This window comes from Eurosta solidaginis, chromosome 3 (assembly GCF_040869045.1).
Source record: "Eurosta solidaginis isolate ZX-2024a chromosome 3, ASM4086904v1, whole genome shotgun sequence".
NCBI lineage: Eukaryota > Metazoa > Arthropoda > Insecta > Diptera > Tephritidae > Eurosta > Eurosta solidaginis.
Genome location: NC_090321.1, coordinates 248,581,619 through 248,603,122, shown reverse-complemented (window position 1 = coordinate 248,603,122; position 21,504 = coordinate 248,581,619). Strand labels below are relative to the sequence as shown.

Here is a 21,504-nt window from a genome sequence, read left to right as displayed (position 1 = left end):
GCTTTACAACTGCGATTCAGAAGACCGTTAATGATATTCCATTCCTTCTTTGCATTGCCATAGGAATACCTAAACTCATTTCGATAGAAATTATCACGCTCCACGTGTACTTCTTTTTTCAGTTCTCTACATAATTTCATATACCTGCTGCGAAGATTTGCGTTTGATGGGTGGTTTTTACACTTTTTTCCAAGCTTGTTTTTTAGATGAATTTTTTTGAGCAACTTTTTGCTAATCCATGGTTTTAACTTATAATCAGATCTGCGAGGGATAAAAGAAAAGCTAGCAGACTTAATGTGTCTGTTAAAAATGTTCAGAAAAATATTAAATGCTTCGGATACGTCTTTTTCAGAGTAACATTCATCCCATGACTCAAATCGCAATAGTTCGTTTAGAGCGTCAAAATTTATTTGCGTTAAACAAGAACTAACCTTTTTATTATTGTTTTTTGCAGGCCTTGCTTAGTAGTACACCAGTCATAGTGTGATCTGTTATTCCGACATCAAGATTTAGGCTACGCAAACTACTGAGAAAATGATTACTAACACGACGGAAAACGTTGATCCAAGCAGCTTCCAGACATACTACGAGCACCCTCACAATGCTGTTGCTATAATAGCCTAAAATTTCACTATTCTTTATTGCACTTTTCTTTTACGATTTATAGAAGTTAATCGACTTCATATAAGGTGCCATCAGTTACACAAACGAATAGTGTTTTCTTTTAATTGTTCATTTAGAGATTTCCGCTTTTACAAAAGTACTTCTGAATTTTCATCTATCTCGCTCAACGTCTCGAACAAAAATCCTCGAGTCTGCCCAAAAAAAAACCGTTCGCCTCGCTCGTTTTAAAATAAAGACGCTATCACAGTTCAGTGGAGTCAAATGCGTTCACGTAGTGATAGTCATATTACTTTATATGTTCGGACATTTGAGGAAACATAATTAATTTGGCAGTACAGTGAAGGAAAATGCTACAGTACAGGCAAAATTAAATAGTTACAACCCAGATATAATATTTGCACACATCACACATGTCGAGATTTCTGAAATCTACTACGATTATATCTTGTCGGGATATGGGTTCTTTCAAAAGCGAATTAATGTCAATTGACGTAAGTTCCATTGATCCTGTTACACGTCACCGATTTCGTACAACCCAATGTTTGTTGGTGTTGTTTTCTTAACAGAATGCCTTATACAAACCGGTGTGAAAAATGTCATAAAAAGATGCGTCACATTTTTTCATGTTTTATTGGTTGACATGGTTTATTTGCTTGTTGAGGGTGTTTTGGCATTTTTTGTTGCAGACTCGCCATGGCGTATGAGTACAAACATTTGCTTGTTGAAAATGCAATTAAAAAATCAGACACTCTCATTTGTGCTTCAGTTGCTCATTTATTGTACGCTTTAGTACTTTTAACTGCAATGTACAAGTAATTTAAGTAGTTTTATGATTGCACATATTTTCCTTTGGATATATGTATGCATTAGGGTGGGACGACTTTTATAGTTTGTCAAAACTGCAAGAGAGTGGTGTGGTTGAAGTAAATGTGGTATAGTATAATAACCCTCTCATTCAACTTTTGTTTTCCTTTATGTTAGGGAACCTTATTTACTTCAGCATTATTTTGAAGTGCTGATAGGCGAACTTACTTTAGCCGAAAGCTCGAGAAATCATAGGAATCGCTCTCTCAGCGGTCGGACTAGTATCAGGAGATGGCAGTACGGAGGGGATCGGAGATTTTTCATACGCAAAACAGACCCCAAAATGATAACGCCCTGGAAGCCATGCCACTTAACAGAAAACCGAATCAAAAGCGATAGGGAAACCGGATTTTAAACCTAAAATGTTACCGGGCCTGGGGCCAGAATCGGCCCCAAAACTGAAGCCGGACCCACAAAAGCTATGCCACCGAACAGAAAACGGAACCGAAATTGATGTCGGAACCAAAACCTTACAGAAACCGGAATTGAAACCTGACCGGTAACTGGACCCGAAACCTAAAGCAAAACTTAAACCTAAACCGAAAGCGAAATGGAATCCGTAATTAAAATGTAAGCGGGAACTTAAACTGGGCCGAAACCGAACAGGGAATCGAAAACAAAGCGTTTACCGGAACCTAACCCAGAACGAAACCGAGCCAAAACTCAAGTTACGAAACTGGAACTCAAACCGAAATCGGAACTGAAGCCTAAACCGAAACCAGTCTGAAACTGGTGCCCAAACAAGACCGAACCTGGATTGAAACGTGTATCATAGCCTGAATGAAATCAGAGACCGAAACCGGTAGGGATACCAGAGCCTAATTGGCTGATAACCGAAATCTGGAGCAATATCCGCACATGAGCGAAACCGGAGTTGAGCCCAAATCAAAACCGAGATCTAGATCGGACCAATAAAAGACCTGCAACCATAGGCAAAAAGAAGGAACGAATCTATAAACGATGAAGGTGAAGGTAACCGATATAAACCACAATAAATTCAAGCCAAAACAATGTAAATGCCACTAGCTCCGAAACCAGAACTGTGGCCGACAAACCGAAATTAAAGTGTAGATCAGAATCTATTTCACAGCCGGGTAGGAAATCAAGATCTTTTTAGAAACCTGCATATTTAGTCAAACTTAAAATCTAAAAGTGCGAGCGTACATTCAACCCTCCTTTGTCTCTCGACAAACAAAAATAATGCTCTAACTGGCTCTTTGTTGTTGCAGCTATAAGAGCACTCGCAGAAGGTTTTGAAGAGTGTTATCGATGTCGATGGTCCGTTGCTGTTTATAGATCCCGTACGTTCCGCTCACAAAGCACCATGAAGATACTAGCACAACCATCTATGGAACATTTTATTATGACTACATGGAACCTTTTAGGCAATACCGCCATCCATCCACCAAGTTCCATGAGAAACTTGGGGCCGCCAGAGCCTCGTCTGTTTAAGAAACAGGATTCGATACGGGTAGGTGAGGTTGACATTTGGGTTGGGGAAGCTTTAAATTGCGCTGGTAACCCCTTGAAAGAATGGCGCTACATAATCCCTTGAATCATTTGGATATTTTAGTCGCCTCTTAGGACAGGCATACCAGCCGCAGATATATTCTAAGCCCCCCAATCCGCTGGCTTGTAGTTATGGAGAGAAAGATGAGATACTTCTAAAAGTTTTCCAGAAGATTTATTTTCCTGTCCCTAATTCTGACGACGAGTGGCAAAGGAGGTATAATGATGAGCTGTATAAGCTTTACTTACTTAATTGGCGCTTAACCGTCTAAACGGTTATGGCCGTCCAACAAGGCGCGCCAGTCGCTCCTTCGCTCCGCCAACCGGCGCCAATTGGTCACACCAAGGGAGTTTAAATCGTTTTCCACCTGGTCCTTCCAACGGAGTGGGGGCCGCCCTCTACCTCTGCTTCCATAGGCGGGTTCCGATAGAAACACTTTCTTGGCCGGAGCATCATCTTTCATTCGCATAACATGGCCTAGCCAGCGCAGCCGCTGCGTTTTAATTCGCTGGACTATGTTGATGTCTGCGTATAGCTCGTACAGCTCATCATTAAATCTTCTTCGGTACTCGCCATCGCCAATGCGTAGAGGTCCATAAATCTTTCGAAGAACTTTTCTCTCGAACACCCCCAAAGCCGCTTCATCTGCTGTTGTCATGGTCCATGCTTCTGCCCCATATAGCAGGACGGGTACGATAAGTGACTTGTAGAGTATGATTTTCGTTCGCTGAGAGAGGACTTTACTTTTCAATTGCCTACCTAGTCCAAAGTAGCATTTATTGGCAAGATTGATTCTTCGCTGGATTTCAGTGCTGATGTTGTTGCTAGTGTTGATGCTGGTTCCCAAATAAACGAAGTCTTTTACTATTTCGAAATTATGGCTGCCAACAGTAGCGTGGTTACCAAGGCGCATATGCGCTGACTCTTTGCTCGATGACAGCAGGTACTTCGTTTTGTCCTCATTCACCATCAAACCCATCTTTACCGCTTCTTTTTCCAGCTTGGAGTAAGCAGAACTAACAGCGCGGGTGTTTAGGCCGATGATATCAATGTCATCAGCATATGCCAGTAATTGCACGCTATTATAGTATATTGTTCCAGTGCGGTTAAGTTCTGCAGCCAGTATAATTTTCTCCAGCATCAAATTAAAGAAGCTTTACGCAGGTATAAATATAGTGCAGCGAATAAAAGTCAAGAGGCGTTGGGGGCTAAGTTCCGTTATGTGAATTAACGAAAATGCTGCGACCAAGGAAGTATAACAATCGATACCGGAATTTAAAAGCAGAGGAGTCTGGAGACCTCCCTGTAATTTGGCAGAGACAGGTGAAGAAATAATGCACCTCCCTTAGTGGCTTCTGTTATCGTGAAACAGAGAATAGTTGGAGTAAGTTGTTACGAAACGGCTAAAATCACGTAGATTTGTCATGATGAAGTTCACAAATACGATAAAACTTACGCTTAAGGAATATCTAATGCGTGACTATTTAAGAGGACTCCTGCCTTATACAAGAACTTCGACCTAAAGTAGCTTTGGCACGTGACAAAGAAAAGTAAATTTTCGAAGAAATTGCTGCATGGTCTAAATATGTATATTTATTCTGCTGCGTACTTTAGTCTCATGTCATATTTAAGCTGGAGACATTGGTGCTTTATCGGTAACCATATCAGTAACCTTATAACAGCTGATCCGACCAACCTTATGAGAATCAATGCAATCGATTATTGGTGCCGCTAAGGTCGTAACCGTATCGTAGCCAACCAATTGGGTTTTGGTTTACCGTCGTAACGATAAACAGCTGATTACGTTAGGGATACGGATACAGCGATACGACATACGGCACCAATGAATCCGGCTTTACCAATAGGTAGGTAGTACATACGTATGTATGTTTGAAGGTCTATATATCTTTCATTATCTTTCATAAGTTTTATATGCTTACGCGCTTATGTAGACGGCATCGCATTTCGATGGGCGCTCTTACAATGTAGCACTCTATGATGTTCTTTTTCTAAGTAAGTTGTTTTTTTTTTTGCTGCTTTTTCTTTTGTTTTAGTATTTCACATACTACATAGCTTTTTTTATCATATTTTCTTGATTTTCTTACCATCTGCATTTTTCTGCTTGATTTGCCTTCGTCGACCCTCTGTTCATTTCTTCGTCTCCTATTCACCGGACGATTTTTGTGGAACAGCAAACGTTAGCATTTTACAACAGCTTTTCAAATGTTTCCGTTTCGGTTTGTTGATCGTCAGACTTTTGTGATACGCTTATGCACAAAATAACTTAGTTGTGGATACATCAGTTTGTGTAAAAGTACTAATATGTACTCACTAACAATAATTTCTGTTTCTCCATTTGATTTTTCTTCGCCCTCCTCTCTTACTCTAGTAATATCTCATTTTGATGCTTTCTTTGAAGTGCAATACGAAACGACCTTGAATATTTGCAACAAAATGTGTTAAGAATGAAATGCGTTTTCAAACAAACTGCTCGAGGGCGAAATGTTTATACAATGTCAATCAAGTAGAATTCTGTGGCAGCGCTTGCATAAATCCTAAGTAGAAACTTGTCCAATGGAATCACATACATTTTAACTTAATTGTTGTAGAAAAGAATAATTATAGTTAGATATTGAGTAAAGAGTTTATGTGCTTAAAAATTTTTATTGAAAAGGACTTGAAAACTTGGGTCTCCATGGCAGTGGTGCGCCTTGAGATTTTTACACTAATTTGCACCGCTATCTTAAATAGACCAACCAGAGCTATCGGTGCAACCATCTAGCCCACTAGATAGCATAGGGCTTACTAACCATCTTGATTGATGATCGATACCACCTCTGTCACCGAACTATATACATATAGAACATAATCTTGATTGAGACTGGCTGGGTTTATTTCTGAACACCGATGTAGTTACGTCAATTATCAAAGAGGTGCTTCGCTGACATATGCATGATTTCTTCGAAGGCGAAAACCAAGAGGGAGAGTTCTCACTAATCGTTATGGTGGCGATATGGGTATAACATGGCTAAGTTGTTGGTTAAAGATAATAAGAGAAGCGGGTGGGTAGTGATTAAATCGATGGACGGTATGAAAGCCGTCGGTAGAATCATTAAATGATAGATAAATGGATGACTGATAGACAAAACAATTGGTGAAATGGGTGAACTGTGAATCGATTGACAGAAAACCGAAATAACTGGCAGAATCGGTTAACGGTGACTTGATAGATAGTTGGCTGGTAGCCAAGCTAGATGTCTTTGAGCATTTCGTTGGTAGCTGTGAGCCGTTGACAGGTTTATGCTTAAAGATTATTGGATGGATGGTCGGCTAGAAGATAGTGTAATCATATATGATAGATTGCTGCCGAGGCTACAACTAGACAAATTATTCACGAGTTAGTGAACTCTGAATCGGTGGATGATGAAGGGATGATATTGAAAGGTTGATGGTTGAAGGTAAATGATGGAACATTGGATTGATTGGTGTCAGAATTACCAATGGAAGCAAATCGGTTATCTGGAAATAACAGGTTGAAAAATTTAACCGGAAGGAGGGCAGGGGAATCCTATAGCAATTGTAACTTTCTTACTTCTTCTCGCCAATTGCATATGCCTCATTTGATGCCATTCAGAGTTGGCGTATACACATTGAGCTCCGGCTAATTGTCATGAGAAAATTATATAATTTCAATACCCAGGCGGAAGTCTTAGTCATAAAGTTCGGGTAGACCGACACTGAAGATCCCTTTTTTCCGACCTCAGTCCGGAAATAAGGTGACTGATACAACAACAAAAGCATACCAAGTGAGAGAAAAACCTTAGGGGTTTAAATTTTTTCCTGTGCAGTAGCTCCCCCGAGATGTAACTTATTCACTCGAAAATGTATTATCTGTACCCTAGCAAGCAAGTCCACAAAATCTTTAAATCATTCAAATTTATTGACAGTATCTCTATGAGAAGTTAAATCATGTATCATCTAGATCTTAGTACCCAAAACAGATCCGCAAGTATCTCATATCGACCTCCTCAGGAGCAAAGGCGCCTACTATCAATGTGAGTATCAGCCCTCTAAATTACATTCATCCGAAACTCCACGAATGACACTTGAGATACATTAAATCGGACGTTGAAAAAGCGCAGCAGTTTAATGGCTGCTCTTCGGACATAAATTGCACAACAGATAATTCTTATCAGGGCGGAAATTCAATTGATTTTTGTTTACAGGGAGTCAGGTAAATTTTCAAAAAATACCTTCGATGTTAAGTAAGTTAATATGAAAGTTTATTAAAGTAACAAATATAAAAGGACATAAACTACTTTAAACACTTCAATTATCGATATAAAATCGGTAATTTATCAAAAAGTTATCGGTATAACATCACAAAGTTAACAATTTGCTACCTGTCGGTCTTTGATCGAAAATGTATCGACAAGTTATCGATCTGTAAACAAAAAGTTTGTATTTGATACCGAAAAGTTGTAGATTTCCTGTCGGATTGTTACCAATTTGTTATTGGCCTGTTATTGAGTTGCTACCGACAACTCATCGGTTTGCAATGAAACAGATACCGATAAAACTTTAATATAAAATCGATGACACATCTGTAATCCGCTTTTTACACAAGCAGGCAAGAAATCAATAAGATAAGGCAATAAAGAGTTCCAGTATGGAAAACCGTACCCCAAACATTCTACGGGTTCACTCTGTCGAAACCGCATAATCCTAGGCTAATATTAAATAAATAAATGTAAGGCGCGATAACATCCGAAGAGATCTAAGGCCGAGCTTCTCTTCCAATTTGCGTCGTGCTCCTCTTGGTTTTCCCTACAAATTGGCCGGACGGGACCTACCTGTTTTATGCCGCCTCCGAACGGAATCTGCAAGGCAGATGAGTTTTCACTGAGAGCTTTTCATGGCAGAAATACACTCGGAGCGCTTGCCAAACACTGCCGAGGGGCGACCCCGCTTAGAAAAATTTTCTTCTAATTGAAAAACCTTATATCTAAAATGTTGATGTTGCTTTGCCCGGGGTGCGAACCCAGGGCATACGGTGTGGTACGCGGAGCACGCTACCATCACACCACGGTGGCCGCCTAATATTAGTTAATCTTAATTAGCGGCCGCTGAACAGGGTTAAGAGCAAGAAATGAGAAGATGGAGAAAACTAACCAATAAAACTTGTTGCGGCTCGTAAAATTTCAAAGATACAGAAGCCCAAACTTGTTATAATAAGAAACTCAGCCAAACTACGAAATTTTATTGACTGAATTGCTAAACTTTATAAACACTTTGCCGATTTGATGATGACTTCACTTTCAAGAATACACATTTGGTAGAAAAGAACTAGTACACATGTCGTATAGAATGTGCACCTATGTGCGCAAAAATAGCAGAACCAAATACCGAAAACTATATAAAAAATTTCAAAATACTGAGAAACTGAGCACGAGGCGAACAAGGCATCCTTTATACAGCTAACGATGCTAGGGTTCGAGAGGGCGTTGTAATTTGCAGCACTCCAAATGACGTGGAGACACTTTATCATTTTCGTGAACAGGTCTAGCTCAATTTCTAGTCCGCATTATTCAGACAACCAGGTCATATCCAACTACCTCTGCAAAATTTCTCGCAGTGTATTCAGAAACGTTTCCCTCTCGGGGACTGCCATGTCGTCAGCCTGTCATTCAGTTTTAGACTGAGATTGTTCACGACCAGCACACAGGGGAGGGAAAATGGCCACCTGTGTCGCAGTGACCGTTTTGTAGTCTGATAATCAACTATACTGTCAAGGAAAGCGAATTATGGGAGACTTCAAACTTTTTTGGTAGAAGATAAAGATATTCCACAGTCGAGTCGTCTCTTCATCGTATCGTGCTCGTAAAAAAGTCATATGGCATTAGCGTTTATGTCGCACACTTGTTTTGCTTTTCGTAATCGTACAAATATGCTTCCTTCGATACAACTGTCGTACAGCATTGTCGTGTTTTTCTCAAGGTTGCATTTTTTCCCAGAATGCTATTTTTACTACAAATATATTCTTAAACTTTAGGAGAGTACCTCGTGGCATTATAGGATGTGCCTGGTGCATGGGATAGTGAATTCTTGGCGTCAGATTAATCCCAAAAACCGTCTAAATATGTATATCTAAGAACCACCGTACTTTATGTTACCTGCTAAAAGAGTGCTTATCATCCCCACATTATTGTTAGTTAGTCAGGGGCGAAAACTTATTATGCCTAGGCAATGTAAAAGCAAACTTTTAAAAATCTAGCATCGCGAATTAAGGCGAGGGAGGGAAAATTGCTACAGCGTTGTCTGGCGACCGATGTCAATATCAGCTGTTAAACATTTGCTCACAATACTCTGAATTGATCGACTTCAAAACTTCAGAATAACGTATTTGTCCTAACTATTTTGACGGATGACCTATCCGCAAGCTCATTGAGCCAGCTGCAGCTTCATAGTACCAACTGGGGAATACCGAAAATATGCCGAAATTTTCCAGCTGAATCTGCAAAAAAAGCAATTAAAAGTGATCTAGAGTGAAGTATTAGCCTAAACGATTCCTAAGTAAATGACTTTGTCTTGAAAATGAGACGACTGGTTAATCATTATTAAAGAGTAAGCTATGGTCATCCGTGAAGTTGGCCAAAATATAATGAGAAATAAAATGAGAGAGTGCGAAGTGCTTTTTGAAAAGGTCGGATGACGGGTCATCAGGGCCGCGTACAGGGAAAAAAAATGTTGAGTCCGTTTCATGACAACTACAGAGATTGCTGAGTCCATCTAAGAGACAAAGCTTTGGCCCCTAAAATTTGGCCATGCTGAACTTGCAACAACTTGACTATGACTTTGCTATTGCAAAGATAGCTCTCCCTTAGCCAATAGGAAAGATATTTGAAAACGCTATCCCTTTTTTGTTTGCTTTGATGGAGCATAACGTCCGAGAAATGAGAAGGCGAAGTTAAATTTTCCTTCACCCTCCTACGTGTTACGACGCTCTCATGTTTTCCCCAGGGAGTGTGACTATTACTATTTTTTAAGCAACTCATCAACAGCAAACATAAAAACATTTAGTTTAAATGAACTTTTACACTTGCACTATTCTATCAAACGCTTTAGCTTTTATTAAATTTCTACATATCAAACCTCCATATCGGAACGTTGCAGAAGACTAGAAAATCATGAAAGTCACAGTACCCTCCATATATGAGTTCCAAAATAAAAGGATGTTTTCCCAGTCGTTCTAATGTTTTATACTCCCGCTATTTGAAGCTTTCACCTTCCAAGTCCAATACCACGTTATTCATGACGTAGAGTTGCGACTTTAACAACAATTAGACATCCGCTTTGAATGTGTTACTTCACTTACTTACTTAATTTGGCGCTTAACCGTTTAAACGATTATGGCCGTCCAACAAGGCACGCCAGTCGCTTCTTCTCTCTGCCAATTGCTCACACCAAGGGAGTTTAAATCGTTTTCCACCTGGTTCTTCTAGAGGAGCGGGGGCCGCCCTCTACCTCTGCTTCCATAGGCGGGTTCCGATAGAAACACTTTGTAAGCCGCAGCGTCATCTTTCATTCGCATAACATGGCCTAACCAGCGCAACGGCTGCGTTTTAATTCGCTGGACTATGTTGATGTCTGCGTAGAGCTCGTACAGCTCATCGTTAAATCTTATTCGGTACTTCTTTCAAAGAGCTTTTCTCTCGAACACTCCCACAGCCGCTTCATCTGATGTTGTCATGGTCCATGCTTCTGCACCATATAGCAGAAAGGGTACGATAAGTGACTTGTAGAGTATGATTTTCGTTTGCCGAGAGAGGACTTTACTTTCAATTGCCTACCTAGTCCAAATTAGCATTTATTGGCAAGAGTGATGTCTTTTTCTATTTCGTAGTTATGGCTACCAACAGTAGCGTGGTTGCCAAGGCGCATATGCGCTGACTCTTTGCTCGATGACAGCAGGTACTTCATTTACTACGTTACTTTACTTGCTGATAAATATTTAAGTCTTGAGGTGACTTCAATTGGATCTAATATACATGAGCGCAATGAAATCTTAAGTCACTTGCTGAAAACTCTTTACGAAAAAATAAAGAATGTTTCTGACAACACACAAGACAAATTCCAGCCGATTATGTTTTAATCGCCACCAGTAGTTAAGGTTGTCTAACCTTCAGGACAATTATTCGAAAAAGCTGGAGGCTGCGTGTCTACGACCAATGGATTTACGCACGTTAGTGCTTTTTTTTTTTTGGACTACAGACCTGAAAATATTCGAAACTTTCTTGAACGCATTTACAATATATAAAATTCATTAAGGTTTGATCCATCCTCCTCCAAATCCATTGCCGCAATAAGTTATTATTTTTTCTCAAGTATTTTCAATGCATGACTCCACCCAATGCTTTCTTTTCCTTCCACGTTTTCTTCGATCAACAAGAAAATTTGGCGATCGTTTGTCGCATTTTTTGTGGATTTGCAAGCGTATCGTCATCATTGTTTTACGAAAGACATGAATACGAAACGATGACGTGCCCACTCTTCTGCCTCGCTACTAAAAGTGATCGGGTCTAAAAAAAATTTTAAATATTGCAACTTTTCCAAAAAATTGCTTGCAAGTGGTTAATATAATTTTCGTTACCCAATTCAGTAAACTACCTTCCGATATTACCCAAAAAAGTTATTCGAAGATTTTTAAATGTTTTTGCTGCTTTTTTCGTGCACACAAGTGTATATACATACAAAACAAACAACTCAATTCAAAATATTCATCAATATGATTTTCCACCTGAGAGGCCGCCTTCCCAAGCAAAACGTCAGCCATGTGGCCAAGTAAATTAAGGTAGATAGAAGATAGGGCTTGTAGCCAACATGCAATGACTTCTGCTGCAAATAGTAAGATCTTCATCCTTTTAATTAGCTAATACTTGCCATTGCGGAAATGCGCTTAAACATGCAATATTTTTTTATACTCAGTTGAGCAGAGCTCACAGAGTATATTAAGTTTGATTGGATAACGGTTGGTTGTACAGGTATAAAGGAATCGAGATGAATATAGACTTCCATATATCAAAATCATCAGGATCGAAAAAAAATTTGATTGAGCCATGTCCGTCCGTCCGTCCGTCCGTTAACACGATAACTTGAGTAAATTTTGAGATATCTTGATGAAATTTGGTAGGTAGGTTCCTGAGCACTCATCTCAGATCACTATTTAAAATGACCGATATCGGACTATAACCACGCCCACTTTTTCGATATCGAAAATTTCGAAAAACCGAAAAAGTGCAATAATTCATTACCAAAGACAGATAAAGCGATGTAACTTGGTAGGCGCGTTGAGCTTATGACGCAGAATAGAAAATTAGTCAAATTTTGGACAATGGGCGTGGCACCGCCCACTTTTAAAAGAAGGTAATTTAAAAATTTCAAGCTGTAATTTGGCAGTCGTTGAAGATATTATGATGAAATTTGGCAGGAACGTTACTCCTATTACTATATGTACGCTTAATAAAAATTAGCAAAATCGGAGAAGGACCACGCCCACTTTTAAAAAAATTGTTTTTTAAAGTAAAATTTTAACAAAAAATTTATTATCTTTACCGTATATAAGTAAATTATGTCAAAATTCAACTCCAGTAATGATATGGTGCAACAAAATACAAAATTTAAAGAAAATTTCAAAATGGGCGTGGCTCCGTCCTTTTTCATTTAATTTGTCTAGGATACTTTTAATGCCAGAAGTCGAACAAAAATCTACCAATCCTTTTGAAATTTGGTAGGGGCATAGATTTTATGACGCTAACAGTTTTATGTGAAAATAGGCAAAATCGGTTGAAGCCACGCCCAGTTTTTATACACAGTCGTCCGTCTGTCGCATGGCGGTTAACACGATAACTTGAGCAAAAATCGACATATCTTTACTGAACTTAGTTCACGTACTTATCTGAACTCACTTTATCTTGGTATAAAAAATGAACGAAATCCGACTATGACCACGCCCACTTTTTCGATATCGAAAATTACGAAAAATGAAAAAAATGCCATAATTCTATACCAAATACGAAAAAAGGGATGAAACATGGTAATTGGATTGGTTTATTGACGCGAAATATAACTTCATAAAAACTCTGTAAAATGGTTGTGACACCTACCATATTAAGTAGAAGAAAATGAAAAATTTCTGCAGTGCGAAATAAAAAACCCTTGAAATCTTGGCAGGTATTACATACATAAATAAATTAGCGGTATCCAACAGATGATGTCCTGGGTCACCCTGGTCCACATTTTGGTCGATATCTGAAAAACGCCTTCACATATACAACTACCACCACTCCCTTTCAAAACTCTCATTAATACCTTTAATTTGATACCCATATCGTACAAACTTATTCTAGAGTCACCCCTGGTCCACCTTTATGGCGATATATCGAAAAGGCGTCCACCTATAGAACTAAGCACCACGCTCTTTTAAAATACTCATTAACACCTTTCATTTGATACCCATATCGTACAAGCATATTCTAGAGTCACCCCTGGTCCACCTTTATGGCGATATCTCGAAAAGGCGACCACCTATAGAACGAAGTCCCACTCCCTTTTAAAAATACTCATTAACACCTTTCATTTGATACCCATATCGTACAAAGTCTAGAGTCACCCCTGGTCCACCTTTATTGCGATACCTCGAAAAGGCGTCCACCTATAGAACTAAGGCCCACTCCCTTTTAAAATACTCATTAACACTTTTCGTTTGATACCCATATTGTACAAACGTATTCTAGAGTCACGCCTGGTCCACCTTTATGGCGATATCTCGAAAAGGCGACCACCTATACAACTACCACCACTCCCTTTTAAAACCCTCATTAATACCTTTAATTTGATACCCATATCGTACAAACAAATTCTGGGGTCATCCCTGGTCCACCTTTATGGCGATATCTCTAAACGGCGTCCACCTATGGAACCTAAGGATCACTCCCTTTTAAAATACTCATTAACACCTTTCTTTTGATACCCATATTGTACAAACGCATTCTAGAGTCACTCCTGGTCCACCCTTATGGCGATATCTCGAAAAGGCGACCACCTATACAACTACCACCACTCCCTTTTAAAACCCCTCTTAATACCTTTAATTTGATACCCATATCGTACAAACAAATTCTAAGGTCATCCCTGGTCCACCTTTATGGCTCGAAAAGGCGTCCACCCATAGAACTAAGCCCACTCCCTTTTAAAATACTCATTAACACCTTTCATTTGATACCCATATCGTACAAACAAATTCTAGAGTCAACCCTGATCCACCTTTATGGCGATATCCCTAAATGGCGTCCACCTATAGAACTATGGCCCACTCCCTCCTAAAATACTCTTTAATGCCTTTCATTTGATACGCATGTCATACAAACACATTCCAGGGTTTCCCTCGGTTCATTTTCCTACATGGTTATTTTCCCTTATGTTGTCACCATAGCTCTCAACTGAGTATGTAATGTTCGGTTACACCCGAACTTAACCTTCCTTACTTGTTTTTTTTTTTGTTTTTTTTTTTTTTTGAATAAACAAAATCAATGCAGGGCAATGGCAGCTAATGAAAAATCTGAAATTGGAGTGCCAGCAGGCCGAAAGTTTTTGGCAGCAAATATAAAACTTTACGAGATACAAACAAAAAAGTGATGATAAATTGGTGCTGCGTTTTGATAAAAAGTGAAACAAGTAGGGAGCGGGGAAACTATCTGGTAACAAAAATGAGCGGAAAAGGAAAATACATGATCACTTCATTTCGTAAATGTTTTTGGCCTAAAAATGTTAAACAAATAAGTTTTTTTTTCATATTATGCCGCTTGGATTTGCCATAGTTAAAGCTGGAAAATAGTATTTTAGAATAATTAAAAAAAAAAAAAATAAATAAATAAATAACACTTCAAATAGAAAGTAAAGTATGTAATGCAATCAGAATGATAAAATTCCTATTGGAGCACCTGCAACGGGAGAGCTGTTATACGAAACTGCTCTGGATGCCAAGGTGGATAAATCCACTCTGGCTGGCCGATAAAAATGCTTTTTATTACGCTGTTCATTGAAAACTCATATAGGCAAGCGTAAACCGCCGTGCTGAAGCCAGTCGCTTTGTGACCCTTAGGCATCCAGTAGCCGGCTTGACAATAATACCAAGAGGAGTAAACTACCCTCGGACTGGGAGCAATACAAGGTGGGGGTGAGTATTTTTAAATATGAGATTCGGTAAGACCCACTCGAGGGATCCTTCTCCATTGGGGTATATGAAAGATGTGAATAAAAGCTGGGTGATGAGCGGCGAGGGATCACTTGGGCTGTGCCGGAATCTGCTTCGGCGCCGGCGGTTGCCATCGGACTGGGAGCCTTACAAGGTTATGAGGAGTATTTTAAAATACGAGATTCGGGCAAGTCTTCGAGGCTCGGTAAGATCATCTCGAGGGATCCTTCCCCATTGGTGTATATGAGAGATGTGAATAAAAACTGGGCGATAAGCGGCGATTTATCACTTAAGCTGTGCAGGAATCTACTTCGCTGCCGGCGGTTGCCAGCCTAAGAGCAATACCATCTATCTGCCTTGGGGAAAGCCAACATACATGCGTCATTAACTCTTTAAAACCGCACAAGTCTCCGCTGCCGAATGAATTAATACCTGCTCAACTTCAGAGATCTTGGAAGGTTTCTTGCAGCTAGCTGGCTGCCATTTACGCCAATTTTCTGCGGTTGGGCTATGTTCGCAAGTCTTAGAATATAGGCAAAGTCACCTTCACTTCTTACGAGGAAAAGTTCTCATGTATCTCCCAAAGGCCTTAAGCCAATCAGCCTATCTTCGTCTCTTTTAAAAGCGCTGGAACGCCTGATAATATGCAAACTCGGCAACTGAAAGCGCCTATTGTAAGGGTAGATCTATAGAATCACGTCTTTATACGACTGTCAAACTGATAGAGGGGTCCCTCGAGACAAATAAAAGGATGGTGGGAGAGCAAGGGTTTAGATGAAGATGATAAGGGGCACACAAAAGGGGGATTTCTTTATCCCATGCTTAGGATAGTGGTAATAAACGACTTGCTTCAAGACATTGAGGAAAGGTGGTCCGATTCATCCAAGCTCGTTTTGTTCAAACGAATATATAAAATTCCTGAATTGAGTCCACACTTTATTGGGGTAGTACCGCTGGTGTTGTCTGACACGGTTAAGTACCTTGGTGTAATCTTGAGAGCAAGCTATTAGCTGCGCGATATAGTGTTCAAGCTGATTTTCTTCTATGGCACTGTGGTATTGTGAAGAAAACTAAATGTTCCTTCGATGGTCAAAAGATTGGAAGCCGCGTAGCATTTAGCATTGTACAGCATCTACACAGGCACTTATAAATTTTTGAAAAAGAAGACTTATCCCAGGCGGCAGTACGGCTCCGTCATTCGGGCTTGTGAACTATGGGCACTCCAACCGGTCATTCTGGCCAACCTCGATTTTCTTCCAGCCAGCACAGACTACTGCGTGCCGTCTTTCGCTCATGTTGCTACATTCCCTTAAGGGATGCTATCCGCGGCATTAATTGTTAGAGAATCCTACATCTACCCGGATTATCAAGAGGTCACCAAAGTGCTAAGCTCTGACACCGTGAGGTCGAGCGCTTTGAGGGATTGCAAGCATTTAAGTACTTTTTGAAAAAATTTATGTGAATGCCGACGCACAACGATTTCCTGGCAGCTGCCAGGTTGATCTCTAGGCCCGGGCAGGCATGGGCGAATTGGACGTGTCTGCCAGTATAGATTTTCTGATTCTGATATCTATTTTGTATGGCGGTCGTCGTGGTGTGTTAGCAGCGTGCTCCACCTACTACACCGAAGGTCCTGGGCTCACGCCCCGGGCAAAGCTACATCAACAATTTCAGAAACAAGTTTTTTCAATTAGAAGAAAATTTTTCGCAGCGGGGTCGCCCCTCGGCAGTGTTTGGCAAGCACTTCGAGTGTATTTCTGCCATGAAAAGCTCTCATTGAAAACGCATCTGCCTGCATATGCCACTCGGATTCGGCATAAAACAAGTAGGTCCCATCGAGACAATTTGTAGGAAAAAACAAGAGGAGCACAACAAATTGAAAGAGAAGCTCGGCCTTAAATATCTGTTTATGGACGGATGAACCTCGACCCAATTAGCAGAGACTATTTCTTGCCATGTGTCGGGGTCGTTCTATTCCGTTGTTGACTCCAAGCGATCGGTGAAGCTATCATGGCTGCCAAAAGCCCATATATCCATGGTAATTGGATTGTTAACAGAGCTCTGCCCAATAGAAGTCCATGCGGTAAGCCTTTACATAGAGCCCCAGCTATGTTAGCTGTATGGAGGATGAAGAGGTGAAGTCAAGAAATCCTCTATTCATTTATGTATGTGTTCGCGTAAAGAAAATCTAACTAAGTAAATAAATAAAAATGAGCAATAAAATAGACACCATAATTTTATCTACAGTAAATTTTTGCAAAAAAATGACATATTTTGTTGAGAAATGGAGAGCAAAAGTTCATTTTGTAGAAGCGTTAAAGATTAGCTCATGACTTACAAAAAAATTAAAGGCCGCGTATTTTTTGTAGTATTGGCATTTGGATATTTGTTATTGTAGCCATCACGGCTCCACTGTCGTTAGAATAGTACATTTATATTTTTGTTGTGCCCCAGTTAGTTATGAAGCTTTATCATGAATACATTGCGACTATTTGCCGCCAGAAAAATCTCAGAAACATGAAAAAAACTTTTAACTGATATGAGTACATATGAAATAAAAAGAGTTTCAAGTTGTCTCATACAGACAGTAAATATACAAAACTAATCCGAATTTCTTTTAAATAGTATAGTAAGCGAACTAGTTCATAGAAGATCATCCTACAAATCCACGGCTCGAACTGTGTTAGTAATATCATACGTTATACTTTTTGGAAGGAATTTCAATAAGTGTCCTCCATACTTATATACTTTATTCTGTTTCTTGACAATGATTGCCCCCCCCCCCCCCTTAGTTTCGTTTTATCAGTTAGGTTAACACTAAAAGTAGTCTGAAGGGTTTCAGTCAGGAGTCGGAGTTTTTACTACTTCCTCTCTTTCTCACTGGCGGCCACCGTGGTGTGATGGTAGCGTGCTCCGCCTATCACACCGTATGCCCTGGGTTCGCACCCCGAGCAAAGCAATATCAAAATTTTAGAAATAAGGTTTCTCAATTAGAAGAAAATTTTCTAAGCGGGGTCGCCCCTCGGCAGTGTTTGGCAATCGCTCCGGGTGTTTTTCTACCATGAAAAGCTCTCAGTGAAAACTCATTTGCCTTGCATATGCCGTTCGGAGTCGGCATAAACATGTAGGTCCCGTCCGGCCAATTTGTAGGGAAAATCAAGAGGAGCACGACGCAAATTATTTCTTTTTTTTTCTACTACTTTGTCACTCCTTGTCTCTTTCCCCTCTTTTACCTCTTTCTTACCACTCGTCTCATATTCTCTTCCCCTTCCTCTTCTTTTCCGCCACAGCAGGCTAAAGGGCTTGGAATATTCTCACACCTATTTTACATATTCGAGTGATGAAAAAAATCGACCCTACGGCCAGAAGATGCTTGGTCGAAGCGTGCCAGATTCAAACCCATCAACACATCTGTGACACTCCTACATACGTTTTTGGACCATTTTTGCGGCTACAACAACAGCAACAAACCATTTTTAACGTTCTTCTTTTTCTATGAATATTTAAGCGGGGATTACGCTTATTGCTTTAAATGTATGAGAACATTTATTTGAAGCAATTTTTTAATTTATGATTTATTTAATAATTTGGGAAAATTTTTTCATTGCGCTCTCGGTTCTCCCCCCAACTAGTATTTTTTACAACTATCTATCCCTTCTTCTCTTTGATCCCCCTTTTACTTTTTCTTTTCAAATTTCTTCTTTTTTTTAATTTTCACCTTTCTCTATCACTGCTCTCCCACCGCCTACCCACATCCAGCTTTACGTCCTACTAATATCGCTCTAATAACGGAGTATTATACAAAATATTGGTTATTGAAAAGAAAAGCCTTCTCTCGACGTACGAAAGTAATCGCCCTATAAGTTTCTCATCATACCTTTCCTGACGCATAGCTCGGAATTATGAACGTGATGGCAACGGCAAGTATCGACCGTATGAGATTTACGCAAATATAAACATAGTGCAACGAATAAACACCCAAAGGCTTCTCTAGCCAGGTTATGTGCTTGGAAAAAGACGCTTCAAGAAAGTATTCGTAAAGACACAGGAATTTGGAAGAAGAGGGAGGAGAACTCCACAGAGTTCGAAGCAACAGGTGGAGCAAAACTTGAACTTCGTTGGTGCTTCATATTCGCCTCAGCTACCGCGAAACAGGGATAGCTGACGTAACTTGCTACTCAACGAACAAAACCTGTTTTGTCTTTAAGCGCCAATTAATGATTTATCATGCCAAATGATGAATTTTCAATAGAAAGGTGTAAGGCAAAGCCCACTTTTTGAAAATTTCCAATTATTTATATTTAAGATGTGTAGATATATAGGTACAGTTCTCTTAAAATACTGGCCTAAATATTTAAAAAGGTTTCTCCTTTCCAAATGTGTTGCACGGAAAAAAATATATAGTTGCCTGACTAGTGGAGCGTGGGATCTTTGTTAGTTGTCAGATAGCTTATAACTATTGGATTGGATTCCAGGTATTTTATGATATGATCATATTCATATGATTCTTTTTACCTATGTAACTGTGCTTATCCTTCGTGTTTCTTTCTATTTAAATAAGATAGCATACCTTCTTACATGGATATGAACTTAAATTCCTTTTAAAAGCATTTGGTTGTAATGGCACATATGTTTCATTTTTTTTTTTTTTCAGAAACTTGCATTTCTTTTTTCTTGCCTCGCTCCAACTCAGACGGAGTGGCGTCACTTAAAAAGGGCAAAGCACTATGTAGCACAGCAATTGTTGAAAATGGGTCCACAGTTTTATACGATGGGCGTATATAAAACGGTAGGTGGATTGCGGCAGCTACCAACACTGCTAATAGGCATTATGCATCTACATACATACATACATATGCCGCTGCATTCATATCTATGGATTTGTTTGTCCACATGTAAATGAGTCATGATTTCTTAAACATTCAGCGAACACTTACCTCTCCTGCCGCCTAATTTCACTTCCTTTTTGCATATTTTATGTTTTTACTGTACCAGTGCTTTATAAAAAAAAAAAACTTTGAAATCCATTCATAAATGTGGCCGTTTCTTTATTTGTTTTGAGAAACTTATACGACCATAAAGCCTTTAGAAGTACAGAAGAGAGGCAGCGTAGTTATGACTCATTCAAGGATACGTCATCATAATTTATATGCTTACTCATAAACCTTGTCAACATTGTAAGTGTGATTGTGTGTGTATGTTAGCTTGTGCTAGATTACCACCGCGCATAAATATTATCCTGATTTGCTTTCTTAGGCTTACCTGTTTAGTTGAGAGGCTGTGGTGGCGGCAAGTGGTCTCGGAGCAATTATATGATTTTCAAAATTTTATGACAGACTAAATTGTATACAGCTAGCCAAAGAATGAGAACTGCTGACATCTGTCTTTAAGGAAGTGCAAAGTTGATAAGAATTTTTTAAATAACTTTAAAAATTTCATCGGGGGTGGAATAGCGCTACCAAAACTACCGACATGATTCAAGGGAAATGCAATACCAAGTTAACGCAATCCTTGTATTGAACTTAACTGCGTTCTAGGAGACTATCTTGAGACCATAAGTTCCCTACGTAAATTGAGTGTGTGAGAAACCTGGAAATCAGATAATGGCTTTTGCCATAAAGTGCTACTTTGCACTGAGGAGACAATTGAAAAATAAAGTTCTCTTTCAACGAAAAACAAGCAAGGACGGGGATGTCTTCCGCTGTGCCGAAGACTTCATACCTTTCATGAATGGGGCTTAACAATAATCTTATCCCATCCGTAACCTCTATATAATACGCTGTATAAGATAAGAAATATATAGTGAACAGATTTTAAGATAAATATAAACAAGTAAGGAAGGCTAAGTTCGGGTGTAACCGAACATTACATACTCAGCTGAGAGCTTAGGAGACAAAATAAGGGAAAATCACGATTTAGCAAAATGAACCTAAGGTAACCCTGGAATGTGTTTGTATGACATGTGTATCAAATGAAAGGTGTTAATGATTATTTAAAACGTAGTGGGCCTTAGTTCTATAGGCGGACGCTTTTTCGAGATATCGCAATAAGGGTGGACCAGGGGTGACTCTAGAATGTGTTTGTACGATTTGTGTATCAAATTAAAAGTATTAATGAGGGTTTTAAAAGTGAGTAGCCCTTAGTTGTATATGTGAAGGCGTTTTCGAGATATCGACCAAAATGTGGACCAGGGTGACCCAGAACATCTTCTGTCGGGTACCACTAATTTATTTATATATGTCATACCACGAAC

At 39.5% G+C, this 21,504-nt stretch overlaps 1 protein-coding gene across 1 annotated transcript in view; it reads left to right on the top strand.

Moving 5' to 3' along the window:
* The window catches only part of LOC137245345 (uncharacterized), a 37,763-nt gene extending 17,533 nt beyond the window's left edge, over positions 1-20,230 (top strand). The window contains exon 2 of the mRNA XM_067775851.1: positions 19,906-20,230. Coding sequence (XP_067631952.1) covers positions 19,906-20,036 — 131 coding nt within the window. The 3' untranslated portion in view covers positions 20,037-20,230. The remainder of the gene's footprint in view (positions 1-19,905) is intronic.
* The last annotated feature ends 1,274 nt before the right edge of the window (positions 20,231-21,504 follow it).